The sequence below is a fragment of the Typopeltis vanoorti genome, chromosome 22, assembly GCF_054136105.1.
Source record: "Typopeltis vanoorti isolate ZY-2024b chromosome 22, IOZ_Tvanoo_1.0, whole genome shotgun sequence".
Taxonomy (NCBI): Eukaryota; Metazoa; Arthropoda; class Arachnida; order Uropygi; family Thelyphonidae; genus Typopeltis; species Typopeltis vanoorti.
This window is the reverse complement of record NC_143570.1, coordinates 35337165-35360395: the sequence shown is the minus strand read 5'-3', so window position 1 is coordinate 35360395 and position 23231 is coordinate 35337165. Positions and strand designations below refer to the sequence as shown.

The window sequence follows — 23231 nt, the reverse complement described above, 5'->3', positions numbered from 1 at the left end:
AAACAAATTGGAGAATGCGTGAGAGAAAGTAAAAATAAATATACACCCTCCCAGACACACATACATATGGTATTAGAGGATTGCACATTACATTATTTTGAAATAAACTGCAGTTTAGTACAGAGTAGGGCTGCCACTCACATTTTTCGAAATTCCCCCTATTAGACCTCAAAAATTCCCCAGGGGGTGCTTAAGGGTCAAAGCTGTATAACTGAGAGGAGACCTCCACATAGCCTTTAAAGGAATGCGGAGAACCGACCAGGGCTTCTGACCTAATGTCCAATCCTCACCTTCTCGTGGTGCACCCTGTTGGGTATCTACTTTGATACTGAACGAACGAGGATGGGCTGGCAATTTGGGATTTAGCCGACCAAATTGTATTCTTATTGGTTAAACCAAAATAAAAAATGATGGTACAACATGACAAAATTTCATGCCGGCTGGGGCGTCGCCCGGTTAAACAAGGCCCCCGTTGTTTTCGCCAGGGAACCAGGGCGAACAGCGAAAAGTCAGCTACTAGAACAAATCTGAAAACAAACCCCAACTCAACATCACCAGAGTTAAAGATCGGTACTATCAACGTAAGAAGCCTGAATGGCAAAGAAATGGAGCTAGCTGAGGAATTAGATAAGTACCAGATCGACATAATAGGGGTGACTGAAACAAAAAAGACCAAAACTGGTGAGATCTTTCTGAGCAATAAATACAAAATGTTATATTCAGGCAATAACAATCAAGGAAAAGAAGGAGTAGCCATAGTATTCAACACAAAATACGAGGCTAATCTTCTTGAATGGCAGTCAGTCTCAAGTAGAGTAATGTGGGCAAATATGAGAATGGGGAACTGGACAATGAGACTTATTTGTGCCTATGGTCCCACAGAAGGTTCTACTAAGGTAGAAGTGGAGGAATTTTTTGAGGCTTTAGAAAAAGCAACTGACACAATGAAAAAGGAAAAGTTGGTCCTTGTTGGGGATCTAAATAGTAGAGTAGGAAATGATTGTGAGACATACAAAAATATTTTGGGAAAATTTGGAGAAAAGAGCAAAGCTAATAATAATGGCAAATATCTGTTGGATTTCTGCTCAGGACATGGACTGGTTATTACTAACACCATGTTCCAACATAAAAATGTGCACAAATTCACATGACGAGAAGAGGCTAGGAATAAGAAAAGTCTCACTGACTATGTTATTGTTGATAGTGATGTTTTCTCCATGGTGCAGGACACCAGAGTGTACAGAGGATTTGAAATTGGAAGTGATCACTATTTAGTCTTGAGCAGGATAAAATTGAATTTCATATGGAAAAGAATAACATGTAAGAAAGTTTTAAAGCGAATAAAAGTTGAGCAGCTCTCAGATGTAAACTGTAGACTAAAATACAGAAATATTATTGAAAAGAAAATGAAAGAGTTTGAGAACAGGAATCAAACCTTGGAGATTCAGTGGCAAACTCTGAAGGAAACATTGATTGATTCTGCCAGAGAGGCATGTGGTGAGGTTGTGTGCAAAGATAAAAAAATCAGAACTCCCTGGTGGACACAGGAAGTTAAAGAGGCAGTGAAGGAAAAGAAGAAAGCATATCAAAAGTTCCTGGCAAATAAGTCAGCTTTTACTCTTACAGAATACAGAGACAAATGTAAGAAAGCTAAACAGTGTGTAAAACTAGCTAAACAAAAGTCATGGGAGGACTTTGGCAAGAATATAGAAAATAAATATCAAGAAGGTGGCAAAATATTCTGGAGGTTGTTGAAGAAGCTTAGGAATGGAGGAAAGAGTGCTGTAAAAGGAATTAGAGATGATAAAGGTGAAATGAAAACAGGAGAAAAAGATATCCTTGAAGTATGGAGTAATTACTTTGAAAAACTGCTAAATGAAACAAGCAGTGATGACAGCACAGTGATAAAAAACACTGACCAGGCATGCAGTCAGGAATACATATCCATACTTGAAGTAGAAAAAGCCATCAAAGGCTTGAAATGTGGAAAGGCAGCAGGAGTAGATGATATTCGACCAGAAATGCTGAAGTATGGTGGTATAAGAGTCTTACAGTGGCTGCACTGCATAGTTCAGAAAGCCTGGACAGAGGGACGAATTCCCGATGATTGGAGTAGAGCTCTCATAGTACCCATATATAAAAAGGGAAATAAAACTGAATGTGAGAATTACAGAGGTATTTCCCTACTGAGTGTTCCTGGCAAGATCTATGCAAGTATACTTGAGAAACGGTTGAGAAGAATTGTGGAAGAAAAGCTTGGTGAAGAACAAGCTGGATTCAGGCCAAATAGAGGCTGTCAGGATCAGATCTTCACTTTACGACAAATAGTCGAGAAAGCATGGGAATATAACAAAGATCTGTACTTAAGTTTTGTCGATTTGGAAAAGGCATATGACAAGGTGCCAAGAGAGAAGCTATTCAATATGCTGCAGTTATATGTTGTCAATAGGGCATTATATCAAGCAATACTTAGTCTTTATTTGAGTTGTGAGTCAGCAGTTAGAATTGAAGGAAGTACAGGAAGATGGTTTAATGTTAAATCTGGTGTGAGACAAGGATGTACATTATCCCCTCTGTTATTCATTATCTATATGGATCACATTATGAAGGAATGTGGTATTAAACCTGATATCAAAATTGGAGATGTTAATGTCAGCTCTTTGCTTTATGCGGATGATGTTATACTTCTAAATAAATCCGCTACAAGTCTGCAAGATTCTCTGACTAAATTGAATAGCTGTTGTAATAGATATGGTATGAAGGTCAGCAATAAAAAGACAAAGACAATGAAAATAGGCAGAATCATTGAAAATGTCAACTGTGTTGTGAATGGAGAACCTGTGGAACAAGTAAAACATTTCAGCTACTTAGGCACAATTTTTACTGAAGATGGTAAACTAAATATAGAAATAGACAACAGAATCAGCAAAGCTGGTATCGTGGGAAGTCAATTGAATAAATTCATATGGAATAAGAAAGAAATTAGTCGGAACACTAAATTAGCTGTATACAAGACTGTGTTCAAACCAATTTTAACTTATGGATCTGAGAGCTGGGTCAGAAGTAAAACACTTGACCAAAGACTAGAGACCGCAGATATGAGAGTCCTGAGAAAGATTAGAGGCGTGAACAGATGGCATCAATGGCAATATCATATTAAAAATGAGGATATTAGGAAAGAACTTGACATTGTCAGCATCCAGGAATGCGTTAGCAGAGCTAATCTCAGATGGTATGGTCACTTAAATAGAATGGGAGAGGAAAGATTAGCAAAACAAGTGTTCTCTGCCAGGTTGGCAGGAAAACGACCCAGAGGAAGACCAAGATATAGGTGGATTGATACGGTACAAAGTGCCTTAGACGATAGAAATATAAGATCTGATAATGTTGGAGTCTTGACAAGTAACAGACTGATTTGGAGGAAAATTGTAGATAGGAAGTTAGTAATGATGTAATTTTTTCATGTAGTACTGTCATATCCTGTACACCCCTTGAGGGTACATGGCAGGAATTTGATGATGATGATGATGAAAATTCCCCAGGTAGTAATAACTACGGCTCGGATTTTTAGGTCGTAAAAAAGTGCAAAATCAATGATAAACATTGATTAATGTTTATTTTGTCCAAGTATACACTAAAAACATTTAAAACATCCGACATATGCTCTTAAATATGCCAAAAACTCAAACTATGCACTTAAATATGCCTTTATTAATTTATAATTCTGCATGGTTTAATTAAAACATTACACATAAATTAAAAACATAATATAAAATACAAAAAATTGACATTTAAATAGTTACCTACTAACTGACCAGAAAATTGACTTAAAAATTTGCTGATTTTTTTTATTAATTCTCTCTTTCTCTTTTCCTGTAACAAAGTATACCTTCATTTTAAAAAAAATTATAAGTTTATGTTATACGAAGAATACATACTTAACTTACTTTAATTGACATTTCCTCCCTCTTCTTCGCCAATATCTTCTGGTAATTGATCACATTCCCTTTGCTGCTTTGCAGTATTAAGTCGGTTTTTATATCTATTATGAACTGTGTGACTTTCCAACTCCTTGATTAATGTTTTCGGTAGCTCCCAAGAAGTACACGTTACATTTTGTCTCGCTAAGCACTGCTTTGCTAGGATTCTGTCTCTCACAGTTTCTGTTTTTAATGAATTTGCTAATTTTGTTTTTATGCAATTAACTTGTGAGAAAATTCACTCCATGCATGCAGATGAATGCGGCAGAATAGTAAGATTTGTCATAAAATATGACAGCAAACCATATTTATTATTATTAATGCCATCTTTTATGTAAGTCAATGAATGCCAATATCTTTAGGAATTGGTAGATCTGATGCTATGAGACGATAACTTCTCCACTCATCATCTATTTGATTTAACCTAATATCATCAACAAGTGAGGGAAATTGAGCAACAAGAGGAATAATGGTAGATGGTGACTGGCTAGGGTCAGTAGCAACTTTTGGGTCCAAGATTCGTAATTTTGCAACAATGCTGTCTTCTTCGAAGACAAATCTTTTCTTTATTTGCAAGTTCCACGAGAACCTTTAAACAATCATTTTTAAATCTCAACAAAATAGAGTTATCTTCGAAAGGGTTTCTAATTAAGTGCGCAATTGCTCTACCACCGAAGTAAATATTATTGACATTTTTATAGTTGTTTTGGTTTCTTGGATCAATTTCTGATAATTTAGCTGTTCTTAAAATCTCATCTTTAATGAAGCAACTAAGTAAATTGAGATATTCTGTTGATACATTTAGGAATAGTTGGTGTAACCTGAAATGCTCTGATTGAAAATCTATATTAAGTGTATTTACTTTTTCAAGAATATACTGAAGGAAAAAAAGCATTGGTCTGGTTCCAAGGTCAGTAAGTGTATCATAAATTTTTTTGGCATTGTCAATTTTATCTGTCCTTGATTCATTTTGAAAGTATAGAACTAATGCATCATACTGTTCTAAAATAGCTGATACCAATTTTTCCCTCGACAGCCACCTGGTTTGAGCAAGTTTGGGAATTTTATGTGTAGCTATATCAACAGCTTCTTGAATGAGTACAAAATCTCTTTGCCGCTTAGCACTGCGGGAGAAGTAGGAGGTTAAATCCTTTAGAAAAGAAAGCTTCTAAGTATGAGGGTAAAACACTGACTGCATGACTAGTGCATAGAGCAAACGAATGACAAACGCAACCCATCACAAAAACAGATGGGACATCATCTTTCAACAGTTTCTGAAATCTACTGTTAACGCCCATTATGGAGGAATAGTTATCACTATCAAACCAAACGATATTGCTAAGGGGAATGCCATGATCCAGCAGAAGAGTTTTAACAGCACTGTAAAGACTTTTAGCACTTCCGTTCTCTACACTTACTATGTCTAGTAATGCATCAGCTACATCTTTTTTTATCTGTATCAAAATACCATACAACAGCCAAGATTTGAGTGATGGAGATATCTATACTCTCATCTATTATAATTGAAAATTTTTGATTCTTGCATATTTCGGTAAGTTGAGACTTTTCATGGAATGATATTCCATCCTGAATAACATAAGAAAGTTTAGTTTTCTTCATTGCCAACTTTCCAACAATTTGGCTATCCGGAAATGCATGTTTACACATTGTTACAAAATGATCAACATGAGAAAATGGGATGTTATGCTCAGAAAAGAAGACAGCAATTATTAACTCACTACTAGCTAATTGTTTATCCTCTGTTGATGCTTTCTTATTAAGAATTTGAGTAATAACAGCTGTCAACTTAGCAGACTGATAATTACTTTTATGTTTGGCTGAATCTTTATGCTTTATTAGAGCAGATTTGTTTGCGTTTTTAAATGTAATATTACAACACTTACAGTAACTGTATCTTTGCTGTTCACGTCTTGTTGCAGCCAATCTTTTAATTCAGGATATTTTCACCAATCTTCTTTAAATGCTTGAGAATACCACTTCTTTGATGGCTCCATATGGTTGGATTGGAAGTACAATAAATATGAAAATAAGTAAAAATATTGATAATTTAAACAATTTGTCAAACACTGTACAAGCACAAGGATCTCTACGATAACATTGCAAGAGGTTGTGCTATATGTATGTAACGATGTAAAACCTGTGTGATAAGAAAGGGAAAATGAAACCAGAACAGAGCAAAAACGGTTTATTTATCATATTTATCAAAAAAAAAAAAAAAAATCGTGAATATAATTGTAAAATATGACAAAAATATTAAAATTCAAACTTCTGTTCAAATTTTCCAAGATTTTGGGAGTTTTTTTATTAAAAATCCCTAGATAGCGGCTAAATTCCCTAGATCTTGGGAAAAATCCCAAGGAGTGGCAGCCCTGGTACAGAGCCCTTCTGTATTTTGAAATGCAGAAGAACAGTTCATCAGTATGGTTGATCAAGTGATTACATCTCCAACCAACATGCTGTGGGTTCAAATCCTACTGTGGACATAGATGTTTGTGATTGTCATTTGGCGGGAGATGAATTTCGTTATCTACTGTGAGACCATCATCCTGTTTATAGGAGGCTTGAAACGTTTCACAATCTTTCTCAAAAATATATACAATTAATAAAAATAAGAAAAAAAAAAAATCTTTTATCCCACCCACAGTACTAATGTACTACAGGTTTCCAATATTTTGTAAGTGGGAGTCACATATAAAAAAAAAAAAAAAAAAATTCAAAACTGAAACTATAAAATATTGATTAGAAGACAGAATTTCACATCCCATATGTATATCAATAATAAAATGAAACATCATTTGTTGTAATAATAATAAATATGAATAAAATGATAAGAATTAATAAATCAATTTTGTTTACTATTTTACATTGTTGTATGTATAGCAATAGACAAAATTAATAGCAAAAGTCAGAACAGGAAAACAGTTGAAGGGAAGGGTATATTTTTCTTTATCATACAGACTTCATTTTTGTGATTTATAGATGATAGGACAAAAACCAATTAGAAATTTTTTTTATAAAAATCATTATTTACAGTTTTATGATTGAAGTGAAAATTACAATAAGAAAAGTTATTAGACTTACGTTCTCCTTGGTCTTCTAGAAATATTACTTCCGCTGTTTCACTTGATAATACTGTGAAGAAATAAATAAATTATTCAAATGCTATAATACCTTCTTATTTAAATGATATATTGTAGTTTTATAATTAATCAATCTGCCTCCATTGGTAAAGATGACCATGAAATAATCCTCTTAGAGATACTTGTTGTTGTTGTGTAGAGGCTTAAGTGCTGTGAGGACATTATGTTGGAGGTTTAATGGATTTATTTCAACGCTCAAAAAGAATTAAAATAGAATTTAATACTTCCTATATTTCGTCCTAGTCACTAGGACATCTACAGGGATTACAAAGACAATTAATGTAACATGCACACAAAAACTTACAATACTAAGCCCAACCACGTGGGTGACAATAAAGTCATATCTAGGTGGAGCGCCCTCTAAGGGCAGTTGTAGGTGGCATGGAATGTAAGGTGGGACCTCTGGTGATGACTGTTTCCCAAATCTTCGGAAGCTTAATGCAACCGTATTTGTTCAGATTTGGTTGGTTTTTGAGAGCTGCTGCTGCTTCTAAGAAAAGTCTCTCTTTCTTGAATTTGCTGTGGTGGAGCATGGTGGTTTTCTTCCATGATACTCTGTGGGTAGTGTCCAAAACATGGTCAGCCAAGCCTGAATGGCCATAGTTGTGTTTAACGATGTACGACTTGTGTTCCTCTAGGCGGATGGATGCTGATCTGCCTGTCTGTCCAAAGTACGCAAGCTTACAGGAACAGGGTACTTTGTAAACTCCAGGCAGAGAGAGAGGAGGGAGCTGATCTTTCGTAGAACGGATAAGGGTAGCCAGTTTGCGGTAGGGCTTATATGCTGTGTGTAGGTTATACTTTTTTAGTATCTTGGCTATTTTTTCCGAAGTGCCACGGATGTAGGGTATGGTGATGGCATTTTTAAATTCTTGTTGACGAGAGGGACGTGGAATGGGGGAGGAATTGATTATTTTTTTGATGCTGTGTTCGCTGTAGCCATTGGAGAGGAAAGTTCTGTGTATGTGGTTAAGCTCAGTAGTGAGGGCGGTTCCACTGGAACAAAGATTGTGGGCTCTCTTGGTAAGGGTTTTAATGATGCCATATTGTTGTGAGGGGTGGTGGTGGGAGAGTTTGTGAATGTATCTGCCTGTGTGTGTGGGTTTTCTGTATACAGTGAAGGCAAGTGTATCATTAGGCAGGCGCGTGACTAAGGTGTCTAGGAAGGGTAAACAATTGTTCTTTTCCTTTTCCATAGTAAACTGGATTCTTGGATGTAGGCTATTGAGATGACCAAGGAAGGAATCTAACGTGTCTGGGCCATGAGGCCAAATAGAGAACACATCATCTACATATCTTAGCCAGATAGAAGGTTTGAGTGGGGCTGAGTCTATGGCTCGTTTTTCGAAATCTTCCATATAGAAATTGGCAAGGGGGGGGGTGAGAGGGGGGAGCCCATGGCGGTTCCCTCTATCTGCTTGTAGATTTTGTTATTCCAAGCGAAATACCCAGAGTTGATGGCAAAGGAAAAGAGATCTAAGATGTCAGAGGGAAAAACGTTTTCTAAGAGAGCTAAAGTGTCAGTTAAGGGAATATTGGTAAACAAGGAGGAGATATCAAAGCTTACTAATATGTCTGTATTATTCAAGGTTAAATTTTCTGTGAGGGCTTTAAAGTGGGTAGAGTTTTTTATATAGAAAGCTGAATTTCCGGTGAGGGGGGACAGAGAGTTGGCCAGCTGTTTAGACAGTCTGTAACAAGGTGCATTGGTGGCATCTACTATAGGCCTGAGTGGGGAATTAGGTTTGTGGATTTTTGGTAAACCGTATATTCGGGGGGGACGGGAGCGGAAAGGTTTAAGTTTTTTCGTGACGTCGGGGGGCCAGGAGGTTACTTTTTTAAGTAAGATTTTTAATTTCTTAACTTGCGTTTTTGTGGGGTCGTGTTCTAGCGGGATGTAGGTAGCGCGATCGCGGAGGATAATGTTCATTTTACGATTGTATTCGCTGGTATTAAGGACAACTGTGGCATTACCTTTATCCGCTCTGGTGACGACGATACTTTTTTCTTTGCGTAGTTTCTGGAGAGCCATGCGTTGGGAATAAGATAAGTTACTTTTCGGAGGCGAAGAGTGAACGAGGATGCTGGCTACGTCGAGTCTGATGTTGTTGGCTACCTCCGACGGTAAGCGACCGATCCCCCGTTCGACGTTAACTATCACATCGAGCACCGGCACTTCTTTCGGGGCGACGGCAAAATTACGGCCGAGGTGAAGGGCGCTGACGGCATCATCGGTGAGCCTTTTGGACGAGATGTTTATTACTGTCTGGAGCGGTTGAATTTGTGGTTTATCTTTAACCAGGTTGTTGTATTTCTTAACGTGTTTGTTTTTTATTTTCTGAAATTCTCTCTGTGCGGAAGTTTCCGAAATGTCAGAGAGAATTTTTTTTGGGCGATTCTCTCTGACATTTCGGAAACTTCCGAAGATTTGGGAAACAGTCATCACCAGAGGTCCCACCTTACATTCCATGCCACCTACAACTGCCCTTAGAGGGCGCTCCACCTAGATATGACTTTATTGTCACCCACGTGGTTGGGCTTATTATTGTAAGTTTTTGTGTGCATGTTACATTAATTGTCTTTGTAATCCCCGTAGCTGTCCTAGTGACTAGGACGAAATATAGGAAGTATTAAATTCTATTTTAATTCTTTTTGAGTGTTGTAATAAATCCATTAAACCTCCAACATAACCTCTTAGAGATAGCAAATCATTTAATGGAGTGGTTCTCGAACTGTGGGGCATGACCCCCATGGGGGAGGGCATACTTTCCTACAGAGCACATTAGACTTTGACATTTAAATGTTTGATTATTTTTACAGAGAAAAATTAAATACTTGTTAGTTAAATATTGTTTAATTTCAATATATATTTTGGTTAATTGCAAGTGTTAAAATTAATTTTTATTGTAGGCCTAATACTGTGATACTTTAATTATTTTGTGTCAAAAACTGTTAAATAATATGTAGAAAACACAAAATAAACTGAATAAAACATCAAACTTAGTATGACTTCTATTTTGATAAATAAAATGGGCGGCAGCGGGGGGGGGGCTGACAGTGTTTTCTCTTGTCAGGTGGAGCTCAGAGGTAAAAAGTTTGAGAACCACTGATTTAACGGCTTCTGTGAGAAAAGGATAAAATCCACATAGTAGTACAAAGCAGAAAAATAATTAAGTGGAAAGGCCAATGCTGTTTGGGAAATAATAAGAAATGGTTAATAGCATTACTATCTAAATATATTCCAAAAGCCAGGAAGTTAAATACAGTAGGTGTGAACAGAATGAATTGTGAGATTAAATGTGGAATTTGGAAGATATTAATAGAGGATATAAGGTAGGGAAAAAACAATTAAGTTGATCGAGCAGCATGAACATTAGGCTCAGAAGGCAACTCAGTTAATAAGAAAAGTAAACATGCAGAATAAGAAGCATAAATTAAAGATGCCAAGAAATTATATTCCTGTTTTAATTCTTTATCCAAATGTAAGCAAATCAAAATTTGCACATGAAGTATATCACAACTGGGATATTTGTATATAGAGGCTAATGACTTCACATGCCTTAGTATCCTATAATGCAAAGCACATATCGTTACGGACATGCATAATGCTATGCATTATGGGAAGGGCCACTACCTAGACTAGTTTCAACCTTTATTGAGGTCTCATCAGTGGGAACCAGATCCAGAACTAAGGTTGAAGCAATGCAGAAGTCACATTTCCATATACAATAGTCAAAAGGTGTCACACCTTATTAATAAAATACTCTGGATTAGAGAAAGATGTTTGAAAGTTTTTACAGTAAGGATATGTGCTTTGCATTATGGAATACTAATGTAAAGTCATTAGCCTCTATATACAAGTAGCCCATTCGTGATGTCACTTCATGCACAAATTTTTATTTGTTTACTCTTGGATAAAGGATTAAACCAAGAATATAATTTCTTGGCATCTTTAATTTATAGTATAACTAAGTGAAAATAATTTTCAACATTCATCTCTAATTCAGAGTATTTTAGTTATAAGGTGTGACACCTTTTGGCTACTTGTATATAGAAATATGACTTCTGCATTACTTCAACCATGGTATCACTTTTGAGTCTGGCTCCCTCTGATGAGGCGTCAATAAACATGCTGCTAGATGTCCTAGCTACTAGAGGACTGTAATGAATGTAGTGTTGGTAAGGAGCTCGGGAAAAGATAAGTTTATTTTGAGTAACAAGCAATGTTTCTTGAATTTTAGTGTTGTACTATTTATTATTGAGGACAAAGTGTGTCGGTGTGATTTATTAAATTGTTAGATTTATTAAACAGAACATATTGGCAGTGTTCTTGGAGTGGCAGTATTCATTAGGTCAACCACGAGGGCATCGACTAGTGAGACTAGGCGAATGATGTGAAAATCAAATAATATTAATGAAATAGACTTTTCAATATTGATTCAATGTCGTGAGTGTAATATATATGCACGCCGGAGTGTAAGGAATGCATTTGTGGAGAGAATGGATGGGAGATGAGGGAAGGTATGAATCTGTATTAAGTGCAATATGTTATTAGACCACGAGGCAATAAACGTGAAGCAGATTGAAAAGATAAAAGATGGCGTAAATGAAAGAAATGGAAAGGAAACAAAAGCTAGTGAAACCGAGGAAGTGAAGAATGCAAGAATGTAGATTTTACTCTCTCTCTCTTCTACATTCTTACTTTCGCTAACTTTTGCAGGAGCAAAAGTTAGCGAAAGTAAGAATGTAGAAGAGAGAGAGAGAGAGTAAAAGTGTTGAATGAATAGTATGACTGATGTAAAGAATGAAGAGTTGGACGCAATGAGGGAGATAGCTCGATTGCATGGAGTGATACATAGGGCAAGGCAGGAGCTGGAGTGAATGCAAAAGTGTCTGACATGTGGATGATCTGATAACAGAAAGAAAGACGTGCAGGATAAGAAAAATGAGGACTTGACCAAGAGAGAGAGAGAGAAAAATCAAGAAGCGAGTGTTGTATGGTGATTCACTCATAAAATGTGTGATTGATCGATGAGAGCTTGACAAAATCGTGCTTTCTTGGAGCAAAAAATAACGATGTTAGTGAGGCTATTAGAGATGAAAGAAATGACTGTAATGGCTGGAACGAATGATTTAAAAGAGAAAAGCATTGCATGAGAGAGGACAGGAAAGAATTACTGGAAGTAGCAAAAGAAAAGAATGAGAGAGTTAAGATAGTGAGTCTGTTGCCATAGTATGCCAGAGCAGAGATGAGAAGGAGGGCTAAAATAGCAAATGACATGGTTATGCAGGAGGAGTGGTGTGGAGTTTGATGCATGAAAGGAATTATACAAGAAAAATGTTTGCACATGAATGGATTTGGTGTTCGGAGACTAGAAAAAGTATTGTTCAGTGAAGTGAAGGTGGATGTGCAGAATCAAGGGAAACTAGAACTTTCTGGTGGGAGGGTAAGCTGTTGAGTGAATTGATTCTGTTTACTATTTTACAATGTTGTATGTATAACAATAGACAAAATTAATAGCAAAAGTCAGAACAGGAAAATAGTGGAAAGGGAAGATATTTTTCTTTATCATACAGACTTCATTTTTGTAATTTATAGATGATAGGACAAAAATCCAATTAGAATTTTTTTTTTTTTATAAAGATCATTATTTACAGTTTTATGGATGACATCGAAATTGAAATAAGAAAAGTTACTAGATTTGAGTAACTAGAGTGGTACTAAGTTACTACCACTGGTAACAAACTAGAATGGGATAGTTAGTATAAAGCATCAGGATAGCGGTGGGCTAAGGGGTTTTTGCACTTTATGTGCACTAATGCCAGGAGAATTTGGAACAAGCAGGTGGAATTTATGGCATTGGATGGCTCATCCTGGCCAAAGGTTACTGGCATTAATGAAAAATGGCTAACAGAAGATGACATAGTTAGTGGGATAGAATGTGAAGGGTATAGTGTGTTCAAGGCTCAGAGAGAAAATAATGGGAAAGAGGAGTGTTATTGATGACAGCAAATGAACTACAACCAAAGAGAGTAGAAGTTTAACTGCAGGCCAGTGAAAATAGCACATCTGAGGCTATCTGGTGTGAGACTAATGCCAGCAAAGCAAAATATACAGTTGGATGCTGCTATAGATCAAGGGATGAAAGGATTATGGAGATAGTGTGCATCGGCAAATAGATTCAATGAGTGGTGGTGGGGGTAGGTATTTATTATGGGGGATTTCAACTATGAGAACATAGATTGAAAGGAGGAGAGGACACATGGGAGGAAGGAAATGGATTTTATGCAGTTACTAATAATTACCTGAGACAGCATGTAACAGAATATACTAGGGGTTCACGAGTGCTTAATCTAGTAAGTGCATGTGAGAATTTATCTTAACTGAAAATTCCACAAATGCATGGAATTTTCAGTTAAGACAGATAATTGCAGAGCTCATAAGTATGACAAGCTTAGGAGATTGCTTGGATTGGTGCCATGGCATTTAAAACTGCAAGGGCTGGATGTTGATAGTGCATGGGAAGTGGTAAAGGAGTGTTTGAGGGAGGTAATGGCAAGCTATGTATGTAGAGTCAGGAGAATAAATCAAGTGGGAATTAAATGGACGAATAGCATCATCAAACTAGAGCTGCAAAAAAGAAACAATTGTGAAGGGAATTTAAAAAGAAAGGTGACCTGCAGGCACATGAACAAGGCACAGGCCAGAAGGGTAATCAGTGTGGAAAGCCAAAAGCAGAGTATGAAAGGAAGTTAGCAATGTAGGCTAAAGATAAACCTATAATATGCTACAAGTAAAAGAAAGAATGTATATGGCAGAATGATTTTAAGGAATGCTGATGGTAGGGAGGTAACTTAATCAGTCAAAATAATAGAATTACCAGGTGATCACTTTGCAAGAATATATCATCTGGGTGGTGATATTGCAGGAATGAGAGAGTCAAAGGCTTATATGGGATTTGAGATAAATGAAATGGAAGTGCATAGAATATTACAAAACCTTAATGTGAATATAGTTGTGGGATTTGTCAGTGCCCTTGACCATATTGTTTAATATAAGTCCCAGCTCTGGGTTAATCCAGAGGGGGGGGGGGGTGGAAAGATGAGAAAATGGTTCCATTGCATAAAGGTGGTTCCAAGACTGATGTAGCAATTACTGAACTGATCAGCATATTAGGAGTTGTTGCCAAAGTATTGGAGAAGGTCAAGAGCAAAATACAGGAATGGAAATGGGATACTGTATGGAGGGAAGCATGGTTTTGTGAAGAGTAGGTCATGCCTCAGTAACTTACTCATGTTTTATAATACAGTGATACTGCTGGACTTTGCAAAGGCCTTTGACAGGATATCACATGAAATTCTAATCAGTAAACTGCAGCACATGGGGTAGTTAAAGAGTTGATGAGATGGATAGGAGGATAGTTGATGAAGAGATATCAGAGAGTAGTTTATTCAGGAGTAGAGTCCAAAAGAAGGCCTGTGACTAGTGGCATACCATAGGGTTCTGTTCTTGTACTGCTACTATTTAATTTATTCATTAACATATAGAAAAGGATCTGATTTGGATTTTACAAGATAATTTGGATAGACTGCACTCTGGGCAAAGAAGAATGGGTGTCAGTTTAATGTGGGAAAGTGTAAGGTTATGCATTTTGGAGAGAAAAGATTACTGGCTGTATAGCACAGTGGTGGAACTGTACTTCAGGAAATCGACAAAGCCAGAAACTTGGGACTGTTAGTGGATAGGAAAATTAAAGTTTAGGGGGCACATAGCAAAAGTGACTAAAGCAGCTCATCAGATCACTTGGTTACTGAAGAATACTTTGATGAACAGAGACAAGCAGGTTATTGTTCCTCTTTATTGAGCCTTGATAAGACTCCATCTTGACTACTGCATGCAGATCTGAGAATGCAAGAGTTTCTTGGTGATGAGGAGGAGGTGGAGAGGATCCAGAATGAGTGACCAAGATGGTAGCAGGTCTATGGAATGAATCTTATGAGAACAGGTTGAAGATTTGTGGGTTATGGAAACTGGTTGATAGGCAGAAACGGGGTGATGTGATTTAGACATACAAATTACTGTGGGGTTCATACAAGATTAATTCAGAGGAAATTTTTCGGAACAGTCTATTGGTGGGAGAACTAGGGACCATCCATGGAAACTTAGTTAGAGTGGATAGCAAAATTGTTAGGAGTAGGTTTTATTGTTTGAATAGTAGTGATTGTGTGGAATGGGTTGCAAGTCTGTTGAGGGTGCCATGACTGTGAATGAGTTCAAAGCGAAGTATGAACTAAGTAGGTAATGAGCAAATGTTGGATAGTTCTTGACATGATGTTTAGGGCCTCCCTTGATGAGTTTAAGGACTCCTTGGAGTTGCCTGTGTAGCTCAGTGGATGTGGTGGTTGCACACCGCGGCGCTTGGCCGCACGAAGGAAGACTTGGTTTCGAGTCTAGTTGGTGACTAGAGGAAATTTTTCTAAGCCTTTTTTCGACCGGTTCCTGAGTTAGTCGATCTCTGGCACAGGCAAGCAGGTTTTTTCTCCCAGAAACTCGTCCTGTAAACTCAAGAAAGTCGACCGTAGAACCCACATTATTTCAGCCATTAAATACAAGTGTTAGGGTTAGGGACCACAAGATGGCGGCACCTGTAGAGCTGTCTCTCTTCACTGCTTGCCACTTAATTAGTGATAGCCTTGGGCCAGCTATCTCTGATTGGGTACCAGTGGAGATTGAACTGTCCACTCAGTCTCCAAAAAGTTAGATAGGGCTAAAAACAGCCTCGCCTACTCCCTGTATATATGGGAATAAAAAGGCTTTAGCTGATTTTTTTTTTTTTTTTTTGATAATGGTAATAAAGTTCAAAACTGCTTTGGGTAGTGCTATGCATTATGGCCTGTCCCATAATGCATAGCATTATACATGTCTGTAAAGATATGTGTTTTGCATTATAGGATACTAAGGCAATTAATGTGATGTCATTAGCCTCTATATATATAAGTAGCCCAGTTGTGATGTTACTTCATGCGCAAATTTTTATTTGCTTACACTTGGATAAAGGATTAAACTAAGAATATAATTTCTTAGCATCATTAATGTACAGTATAACTAAGTGTAAAATTTTTCAAACAAAGAATAAGAAGCAGTTAGCCAGTCAAAGAAGGAAGTGAAGTTAAATTATTTCCTTCCTCATTAGTAGCTCATGCTAAACACAACAATCCCTGCATCTTTGAGGCCATTTTACCAGCACCAACATTCTCTCTTCAGACTGACCACTCTCATTTCTCTGATCCTGACTCTGATTTCCATTTCTACCTATCTCATCCTCATCTTTATGCAACCACTACCTTGGTTTGCTGCAACCACATCTTCAATCTTGTATCCATCTTCCTCCTGTGTACAATCTGTTTAGTTGTGCTATCCTGCTTAACAAGTAGACTCTGATCATATTATATTAAATTCTTGACTCTGTGCCTTCTCAGAAAACAATAGCCTTTCTACATGGCCAACACCAAACCCATTCAAATGCAATCCATCAACCTTAAACCATTCCAACTTTCCTTCAAATTCACTCTATAGATTTACAAATTGAACCCTCTTTGCTTCACACAACTCAGCCATCTTACTATTCATTATCTCTGCTCTCCTTCTCCATTTACCACTGTCATATCTGGGCAACATACTAACTTTTCCAACAACACTATAATATTACATAGATGTTAACTATTAAATATGGGACCATAAGGCAAAAATATTTGTGAAATAATCAGGCAAATGTGGATCACAGACATATCCGAGCTTCTGTGAGAAAGGTCATTATAAATAGTTCACAATACAATTTGCTTATAGCAAAGGAGAAGAAATTAAGTGGGAAGGAGACTAATGTTGCTTGGGCACTATCTTCCAAATGCCAGAATGTTATATAGGTTAAACTGTATGAATGGTGAGATTAAACAGGCAATCTGAAAGAAGGAATTATGGAAGATAAACAGCAGTACTCAATAAGTTATATGAACAGCATGACGAGTAGGCTAGAAGATTACTGAGTTCAAAACTGCCCATATGAAGCATGAGCAGTGCCTGACCAAACAGAGAAAGAAGAATTAGAGGAATTCTGGGTTGTTTGCCAAAATATTCTCTAAATTTTTTGATAGTATTCTGAAGGGTCCATCTGGTTAGCAGATGGTGCAGAATAGGTTCATAGGGTAAGATGAGCCTCTCTTATCAGGTTAGATGACTTGTGCATTGATTACTGCTTATGCTGATGTTTAGTGGAGTAAACACATATCTAGAGATAGTAATTACTAATTAAATTTATTCAGCTAATAAATTACTATATCAATTGAATAATATAAGTATGTAAACACAAGAAAGATATTTAATGAGCCATATATTTCGGTCTGAAAATTGTAGACCATCTTCAGTGGAACTACAAGAACAGTTTTAAAAAATACAAGGTGGGATACTAACAATAGATCATTTAAAAATAGAACAAGCCGCGTCATGTTATATCACTAAGTATTAAAGGGAATATTATTAAGCAGAGATGACTGAAATAAAGATATTAATTAAAAATATTAAATAACATAAAATTAATATGAATTAATGAGTTATCCTGATTAGACATTCCCAGATTTTTGATACAGATATACAGTCATTCCGATTCAGGTTAGGACGATGGAATAATGCTTCTACGTTTTCTTGGAATAAACGTTCAAATTTATAGCAGGATCTATGTAAGAGGCAAGTTTTTGACCAAAGGATGTTGTGGTTAGTTTCAATCCCATGCTGAGCCAATCCAGATTTTTCAGGTTTGTTGTGATGAATGGAGGATCCATGTTCTTGGATTCTTTTTTCAAGACAACGTCCTGTTTGTCCAAAATAGGAGAGATTACAGTTGCAGGGAATTTGATGAACTCCAGGAAGAGACATAGTTGAGCGTTTGTCTTTAGGAGAAGGAAAATGGGAAGATAATTTGTGAATAGGTGAATACGTAGCTGTTAACTCATATTTCTTCAGAATTCTTGAGATAGGTTCTGAAATTCCGGAGATGTATGGAATTGGAACTCGACATGTTGAATCTTTGTTGTTTAGTGGTGGATTATAAGAATCGAGAAGATGTTGTGTCGGAAAAGCCACCGAGTTTCATGTGTTGCTGGATAGTAGAAAGTTCTTTCTGTAGAAAATTAGAAGTACAACAATTAGTTTTGGCTCTTCTGATTAGACATTTTATGATTCCTGTTTTTTGACAAGGGTGATGGGCTGATTCTAAACTGTAGTTATAAGAGTATTTGAAGGTGACTGGATGAGGAGAACGTCTAAAAATGATAACTGGTTGTTTTTTTCCATTTCCATAGTAAACTTTATATGATGATGTAAGGAATTGATACTGTTTAAAAAAGAAGGTAAGGAGTCTTTGTTGTGAGGCCATATAGTAAAGATGTCATCTATATATCTTACCCAAAAGGATGGTTTGAGGGAAAATAGATGAGAAGAGGACTTTTTCTAGATGTTCTAAATAAAAGTTGACTAAATCAGGAGAAAGAGAAGACTTCCCATGGCCGTTCCTTCTACTTGGCTGTAAAATTTGTTTTGACATAAGATATATCCAGAGTGTATTATCAAATCGAATAGTTTTATAATGTCTTTTGGAAAGATGTCAGCCAGTAATTTTAAAGTCTCCTTGAGAGATACATTTGTATAGAAAGATTCTATATCAAAGCTCACCATAAGATCTGTAGGTTGCAATGAGATATTTTTCAATTTTTCTAAGAAATCTGAGGAGTTTTTAAGAAAGGAACTAGAGTTGCCTAGTTATCATTTTTAGATGTTCTCCTCATCCGGTCACCTTCAAATACTCTTACAACTACAGTTTACAGGAAATCAACGTTCACAGGTCGGTATATTCTTAAAAAATAGTTGCCTAGTTATCATTTTTAGATGTTCTCCTCATCTGGTCACCTTCAAATACTCTTACAACTACAGTTTACAGGAAACCAACGTTCACAGGTCGGTATATTCTTAAAGAATCAGCCCATCATCCTTGTCAAAAAACAGGAATCATAAAATGTCTAATCAGAAGAGCCAAAACTAATTGTTCTACTTCTAATTTTCTACAGAAAGAACTTTCTACTATCCAGCAACACATGAAACTCGGTGGCTTTTCCGAAAAGAGTACACAACATCTTCTCGATTCTTATAATCCACCACTAAACAACAAAGATTCAACATGTCGAGTTCCAATTCCATACATCTCCGGAATTTCAGAACCTATCTCAAGAATTCTGAAGAAATATGAGTTAACAGCTACGTATTCATCTATTAACAAATTATCTTCCCATTTTCCTTCTCCTAAAGACAAACTGTGATCTCTCCTATTTTGGATAAACTGGACGCTCTCTTGAAAAAAGAATCCAAGAACATGAATCCTCCATTCATCACAACAAACCAAAAATCTGGATTGCTCAGCACGGGATTGACTGATGGGATTGATACATAGATCCCACTATAAATTTTAACATTTATTCAAAGAAAGTGTAGAGGCATTACTCCATCGTCCTAACCTGAATCGGAATGACTGTATATCTGTATCAAAAATCTCGGAAAGTCTAATCAGGATAACTCATTAATTCATATTAATTTTATGTTATTTAATATTATTAATTAATATCTTCATTTACATCATGTCTCTGCTTAATAATATTCCCTTTAATACTTAGCGATATAACATCACGTGGCTGTTCTATTTTTAATGATCTATTGCTAGTATTCCACCTTGTATTTTTTAAAACTGTTTTCTTGTAGTGCTACTGAAGATGGTTTGCAATTTTCAGACCGAAATATTTGGCTAATTAAATATCTTTCTTGTGTTTACGTGCTTATATTATTCAATCTTTATGTCACAAATATCCTTAAAATACTATATCAATATTTTGCAATGCTACCAATGCATCTCCATGGACACAAAGAAATACAAAAAGCATGTGCACACTGACAGGAAGACAAACACAGACTGGAGGACTGGTGCCCTCTATGGGTGTGGTAATAGAATCTTGCTGAGTATCTCTGAGCGATCGACTCCCAGATTTTTGGTATAGTGGGGCAACTGAATTTGTGAAGATTTAGTGAATGTTGTAATTGATTCTAGAAATAATCTCTCAGAGTTATATCTGCTTCTGTATAAAAGATTTTATTTCAATCTATCTGGTAATACACATTCATGGCATGCATGGTGTACTACTCCAGAATGGATGCAGCACAAGGATGTTGTAGACCCCAAGATGGTCTAGATCAGTGGTTCTTAACCTTTCAGTAGTCATGGCCCCCTAGTTTGTAGCAACATAATAATAATAATAAATTAAAAAAAAAATAGTGGTTTTACTTTCTGATTATAATGACAAAAAAAAAATCACAAATCAACTTTACTTAAATATTATGTAAAAACTTTACTGTATTTATATTTAGGAAATTAAATAATGTTCTTTATTTACTCATTTTATTAGGGGGTAAATTTTAAGAAATAAATCAGAATTACAGCACTGAAAGTTTTGAAAAGTAATTGCACTCAAATAGCACTTAACAATGTTAAGTTCTATGCAATCATACTAGTATTGTTTAAAATTTCAGAGAATCACTTCTTTCACACATCCAGCAGGCAGATGTCACAACTTGCAGTGCTGCCAGCAGCGAAAAGTTAACTTGTGGTGCCACTACAAAAAAAAAGACTGCATTAAACTGCATAATTCAGATTACTAATACACAACAATACAAGTTTGAAACAAGTAAAATAAACAGCAAAATATAATTATTTTAAGAGATTTCAAAATTTTAAAATCTAGAAATGTTCTATAAATTTTCTGCAGCCCCCCCCCCCCTAGGGGCGAAGCATGGCCCACCAGTTAAGAATCACTGGTCTAGATGATAGAGCTAATCTTCTGATGAGCAGAAAAGGGCAACTAATTTTTTTGTATGGCTAGGAGATCTGTATATTATACCTTTTTAAAACACCTTGTAGATATTCTTATTCACTCACACCAAAAGATCTGCTCCATCATATAGACTAACCTCGGTCAACAGTATTCCTTACTTCCACCCATTATCTTACTTTGGATAAACAGGAGGACCAGCGAATATTCATTTTCTAGAACACAAAAATCCTGGAGTAGCAGATATGGATCATCGAATCCAATGAAACAAAACCTTTCATACAGAAGCATACATAAATCTGACAGATTATTTCTACAATTTCCCACAGTAATAAACATTTACAAATCTTAACAAATTCAGGCTGCTTCACTTCACCTAAAATCTAGGAGACCATCATTGTGAGTTAGGTGCATAGCATCCTCTTAATTCAGTCCATGTTTGCCTTTCTGTTAGTGTGCCTGCATGTTTAGTGTTTCTTTGTACCTACAGGGATGCCACCAAGGTGAAATAGTTTGTTTATTAGCAAAATAAATTTAGTTAGTAATTATTATTATTACTAGATGTGTGCTTACTCACTAAACATCATACGAGTATCTCTTACTGGTTCATTCCAGTCATTTGTCTCAGTTTCTATTTTCTTTATATGCATTTTATGGATGCCATTCTGTTGAACTGCTTCTTCATTCCTCCAACCCTATAAAACAAACAGCTGCTGGTCTATGTTCATTCCCAGTTTAATTTAAACCTATCAAATCAGCAACAACAACAAAAAAACAAAAACAAAAAACAAAAACAGCTAACACCTTTTATTCCTGTATAGGGAGTAGGCAAGGCCATTTTATCCTATCTGACTTTTGGAGACTGAGTGGGCAGTTCAATCTCCATTGGCAGCCAATCAGAGAATCGCTGGCCCAAGGCTATCACTAAGTTAATCGTCACACAGTGAAGAGACAGCTAACAAGTGCCACCATCTTGCGGACCCTAACCCTACCACAATATTTTTTTAATGTCTGAAATAGTGTGGGTTTGAGGGTTGATTTTCTCGAGTTTATGGGACAAAAAAAACCTGCATTTCTTGGAGAAAAAACCCACTTGCCCATGCCAGGAATTGACTAACTCGGGGAACTGGTCAAAAAAGGCTTGCAAAATGTTCCTCTAGTTGGTGACTAGATTTGAACCCAAGTCTTCATTTGTGTGGTCAAGTGCTGTGGAGTGCAAACCCCACGTCCACTGAGCTACACAGGCTCTCAAATGAAAAATTATATTTGTAATAATGACAATTATTAAATGAAAAAATAAAGCTGATAAAGGGAATAACCGAAAGAAAGAATTACAGAGAAATTGCCATACTAAATATTCCAGGTAAGATTTAAGTAAGTATGATTTTATGTATGTATGTATGATTAAGTAAGATTTAAGTAATTAAAAAGAGGTTGTGAAAAATTGTGGAAGAGAAACTTGGAGAAGAATATGCTCAATTCATGCCAAATAAAAATTGTCAAGATTGGATTTTCACTTTAAATCAAATAGTTCAGAAATCATCGTAATATGACACAGATCTGTACTGAGTTTTGTACAGGGTGACCATAAATTAACTTTCCCTCTTTGGAGAAACTTGTAGCTAAAACTAATATACGGAAGGAGACCACATTTTATATTGAGACTTTCCAAGGCATGGGGAGATGAATTTTGCGAAAAAAAGATTTAGTACCAAAATTCGCTGACAGGAGAAATTTTGGTGCTGGCAGAGCCCAAAGCAGTCAAATATTTGCAGTAAACACAGGTAAAAAGGATTATGCAAATTTTACTGTGTGTATGTGACAGCAGCATCACCAATTCCACTTAAAAAGTGATTGAGAACGTTCAGGCGGTTATTCGAATGACTGACGAATTGTGCTCAGTATGTGTCCTACCTCAGCATACTTTACTTGTTAAATTGTTTTACCTTAAATAGTGCAATGCCATAGCGGCCCTTCGGGAATTTAGAAGGTTTCATAACCTGCGTGCAGGTCCTATGTCAGCTGTAACACTGAGAGCTATGATTAAGAAGTTTGAAGATACTGGATCACTAGGAGTTAGACCTGCAGAGGAGAGAAAGCAATGCAAGAGGAGACAGTAACAGACGCTGCAACTGTGGTATTCGACACAATGCAAGAGGAGACAGTA

At 36.4% G+C, this 23231-nt stretch overlaps 1 protein-coding gene across 7 annotated transcripts in view; it reads right to left on the bottom strand.

The window, feature by feature from the left end:
• LOC150094297 (protein mono-ADP-ribosyltransferase PARP4-like) overlaps positions 1-23231 on the bottom strand; it is an 879331-nt gene that overhangs the window by 176434 nt on the left and 679666 nt on the right. For all 7 annotated transcript variants that reach the window (XM_090411811.1, XM_090411815.1, XM_090411816.1 and 4 more), the window contains exon 29: positions 7083-7133. In XM_090411811.1, the coding sequence (XP_090267937.1) occupies positions 7083-7133 (51 nt within the window). The remainder of the gene's footprint in view (positions 1-7082; positions 7134-23231) is intronic.